The sequence below is a fragment of the Branchiostoma belcheri genome, unplaced genomic scaffold (genome assembly GCF_001625305.1).
Source record: "Branchiostoma belcheri isolate BF01 breed outbred unplaced genomic scaffold, Haploidv18h27 scaffold12, whole genome shotgun sequence".
Classification (NCBI taxonomy): Eukaryota; Metazoa; Chordata; class Leptocardii; order Amphioxiformes; family Branchiostomatidae; genus Branchiostoma; species Branchiostoma belcheri.
The window spans coordinates 4,421,830-4,425,910 of NW_017802602.1; the positions used below are offsets into that span (position 1 = coordinate 4,421,830).

Sequence of the window (4,081 nt, forward strand, 5' to 3'; positions counted from 1 at the left end):
GGGGGGGATTCCCCCCCTCTCCGTAGGAGAAGCTGTTGCATTTTACCGGGTCGAGGGCTTTGTTTTACAAACCAATCAGACAATTAGCGTTGTTTACATGACTTAAAAACGCTAGCGGGGCGCCCGATGTTCCACCAATGACAGCGATTCTCTCGGTAGCGTCGTGCAAAATGGTCATTGTTTACTCGATTATCGCCCATTCACAAGTTTCAGAAACAATGCCGACGGGAAAATGGACGCCACTCGCGTCAAGATTTCGATGTTTTTTGCCTATTTATCCGCGAAAATACGAAGAGAAGACCCTTAATTTGAAAATTTTGGGAGTGGCGCTAGAATTTTTGGGAGTGGCGCACCGCCGTTGCACCATTGCCTGGGGAGACCCCTGCATCCACTTTGTTATTTACTTATTGTTATTATGTTTTGCAGTTCTGCATCCACTTTGTTATTTACTTATTGTTATTATGATTTGCAGTTCTGCATCCACTTTGTTATTTACTTATCGTTATTATGATTTGCAGTTCTGCACCCACAGGTTTGGACAAGTTTTCAAAAATCCACTTGCCCTATTGGGCAAGTACATGGTTATTTCCACTTGCCCGAACCAACTTTTCACTTGCCCAATGCAAAATATAAATGACGTACATTTTTACCGCAAGGAAATTTTTTCAGTTAAAAAAGCATGCTATATTGCTCTATGCTTGACCAGCATTTCCCAAAGTAAGGAGATTTGCGACTCGCGAATGGTTCGCTGATAAAAAGTCATATTATGTGAATACATTATGTGAAAATGATGAGAGATTTTGCTCCAAACACTGGGGCATAATGCCACATGCCCCACATCCCAAAAATTTACTTGCCCACATATTCACTTGCCCAAACAGTACTTTTACTTGCCCTGGGCAAGTGGGCAATGGGACTTGTCCAACCCTGACCCACTTGTTGATTTACTACTGTTTATGGTTTGCAGTTTTGCAACCTCTTTTTGTAACAGTTTTTGTTACATTAATCATCCATGACCTCTGACCTCTCCCCGTTCACTTAAGTTCAGTTTTCAGTTAATGTTGTGTGCGTTATTTTATTTCTTTTATTAAGACTCACACCTTTTGTTATGTTGGTTTTACTTTCATGTACATTTGTTTTGTTCTGTTCTGTACATTTGTTTCATTGTAATTTTGCGACTCCAGGAAGAATAGATTTCATGTAAATCTAATGGAGATCGAATAAACAAACAAAGATGACACAAGCAAACTCAATACCTTCTTGAAAGCCTTGACAATCTTCTTCAGGTCGTAGTCCTCACTGATGCCCTGCACAGTGGTCAGGGTTTTGCGACCATTGCGCTGCTGTATTCTTATGTGAATCAGCGAGTCCTGCCCACTGCCTTCCTCAGACTTACTTGCATCAGCAAAGGGGTCTGTGATGAACACAAGAAGGTTTAAAAATTGGCATTGTAAGATTCTTATGCCAGGTGGTAAATAGTACACAGGAATAGGATTACAACCTGATATACCTTTCTGCCTGATACTGTATGTAACAACATTCTAAGGTTAACAACATTCTACAAGTTGCACCACGGAATGATCACTGTTGACTCCCGTAACCTGCCCACTGTTAGTCAACACAAACGACAGACAAGACGGTCACACCCCCTGACCTAGAACAACACACAGGCAGATGTCTTTCTTTCCACGAACTGTAACTGAGTGGAACTCCCTGCCTGCGGAAGTCGTGTCTGCCCAATCCTTAAGACTCCTTTAAGAACAAGCTGGATAGCTTGCAGTAGCTGCCATTTTCTGATACATTACCTTTGAAAAACAACATGCTACCGTGAACTCTGACCTCACCAACCAACCAACCAAAGCCATCAGTACGCTGATGTTGGCCGCCAATCCACTAGGAAGAAGTATGCAAAATTACTAACCAATTCCCAAGGGACCAATTTTACATACAAAATTTTCTGTACAGGAAAAAAAACATCCCCTGCGACAATGTGCTTATTAAAGTACTTTAATAAAGACTTAAATAAAAGACTAGTAAAGGCTAAATATTCTGTTAAGTACACTATTTTGACCTTTTGGTGGTTCCTTTCAGATATACTAGCCATGGAGAATGGAGATCATACAAAAATTATATACATTTTATGATTTAACTTTATCTAACAATACTGGCTTTTGGTAAATTAACATCAGCAGTCTAGAAATAACGACGGTGCACAGAATTTTCTAATTTGTTACTTTCACCAATTCTTTCTCCGCTTTCTACCCAATGAAATACAAGTAGGAAAGGATGGGAGGGGGGATTCTACGTTTGCTGACAAACACACAGTGGGGTGGGGGGTGCTGTATTATACTTGGAAGGCTGTCTCATAGTCATACAAAGCGAGGCATAATGTGGATTCTGATTATTTGTGACGATGTTTGGTGGTATGGGAGGTACGGCACACTGTAGTTTATGCTTCAGACATTTAAATTAAAAAGAAACTGCTTTTGTATGGGCAATTTTGGGGGGAAAGCTTTCATGACGTCAACAACCCCACCCAAAATTTCTGCCTCGAATCGTCACTTCATTTTCGCAAGTATTTCATCTGGAACGGTCCAAATAATGGGGTACAGTGATAGTTCTTATCCTCTTCCTGTGACCAACCCGAAACAGGAATCGAAAATGTGAAATATCCCGTCACCAAGTTTACACTCGCCACACAATACCGAGCCAAAAGAAGCTACGCAGTCAAAATACGATCGCGCCATAATTTAGTCCAAGGATTACGGCGAAATCTGTTCAAAATCTGAGCCTGAAACTTACCAAATGTTTTGAGATTCTCGATCGAGGACGACATGAGACGGAGTTGATCGTCGCTTTTGGTCAATAAGTCGAGTTTGCCGACGGATGCTTTAGATTGCAGAAGAAATGTCGTCCAAATACAGAGTCGTCACAAATGGCGATGTGGAGATGCGTAGTGATACACACTTATGGTTGTGAATAGGCTGGACTGTTCTATTTCCCATGGGGGTGTTAGACTCTTCCTTGCGTTTGAAACCTGTAAAAAATTTGACCATTCATGAAAATGATGATGTTGCAGTTTACTCATACTAACAGTATCAAAATCTACAGAAAATCTTACTATTGAAAAATACCCTGAAAGTTTCGTCAATGATTCTCTAGGCCCGGCACTACTTTTTGCGTTCTCTGACTCAGGAGTTAATCATCATCGCAATTATGACTAAATTAGCGAATATTCCAAGTCAAGTACAGATTGACGACAGAATTGCCGAAATTATGGATACGGTGCAATGTTACGAAAATAATACATTGAACAAAATAACAAAAGAATCCAAAAATTAGGAACTACTTTTTTGGTCGGAGGAATCCTCATTTCTCACACAGCGAGTAGTGAGGGGGCATCGTCGAAGTAGCCTCGGACCTACTTGTAATCTCCAAGCAGATCCTAGGGTGTCAAAAAAAGTGTAATTTGCCAGAGATGGTCCATGCGCGACGCAAAGTGGTTGTTGGTGGGGGTAGCGACAAAATACGGGTCATATACAAAACGATAACGAGCATTCCCCACAACCTCTGCTTGGTGAGTACCTTGGGCCCAGCTAACAAATCAAGCCTCTACCAGGCTTGGGGAGGCGGCTGGAAAGAGTAGAAATCGGCCAAATAGAGAGATAAGCAATTTGCCAAGGGAGTTTGTCCCTTGAGAGAACATTTCGCAAATGTTTGTAATTGTACATTGTGTCACTCTTCACTGCATCAGTTTGGATAGGCTATCGTGTAAGCTATATGATAATAGCGTTAATGGCCCGCCCTTTCTCGGTGAATATGGTGTGATAAAGCCTTGTCAGTTGCTTTAACCACCGAATAAAGCCACCAAGTGAGCGCAGCGAACGAGGTGGCTTTATTCGGTGGTTATAGCAACTGACAAGGCTTTATCACACCATATTCACCTCGGGACGGGGCATTAACCCTTAATTACAATACCTGTGTGCTGGAAATGAATTTAACACATAACACATTTTGTATAAGGACTAGATTATATGCAGTATACCTGTATTAAGCTTCTCTCTCTCTCTCTCTCTCTCTC

At 41.4% G+C, this 4,081-nt stretch overlaps 1 protein-coding gene across 2 annotated transcripts in view; it reads right to left on the reverse strand.

The window, feature by feature from the left end:
• Positions 1-2,983, reverse strand: part of LOC109462848 (eukaryotic translation initiation factor 1-like) — a 5,109-nt gene extending 2,126 nt beyond the window's left edge. The window contains exons 1-2 of one of the 2 annotated variants that reach the window (XM_019759484.1): positions 2,803-2,983; positions 1,257-1,414 (exon numbers count right to left, since the gene is read on the reverse strand). In XM_019759484.1, coding sequence (XP_019615043.1) covers positions 1,257-1,414; positions 2,803-2,836 — 192 coding nt within the window. In that variant the 5' untranslated portion in view covers positions 2,837-2,983. Of the gene's footprint in view, positions 1-1,256; positions 1,415-1,805; positions 1,837-2,802 lie in introns of those variants that run through there. The other variant, XM_019759485.1, reaches the window with a different exon arrangement.
• Positions 2,984-4,081: the final 1,098 nt, after the last annotated feature.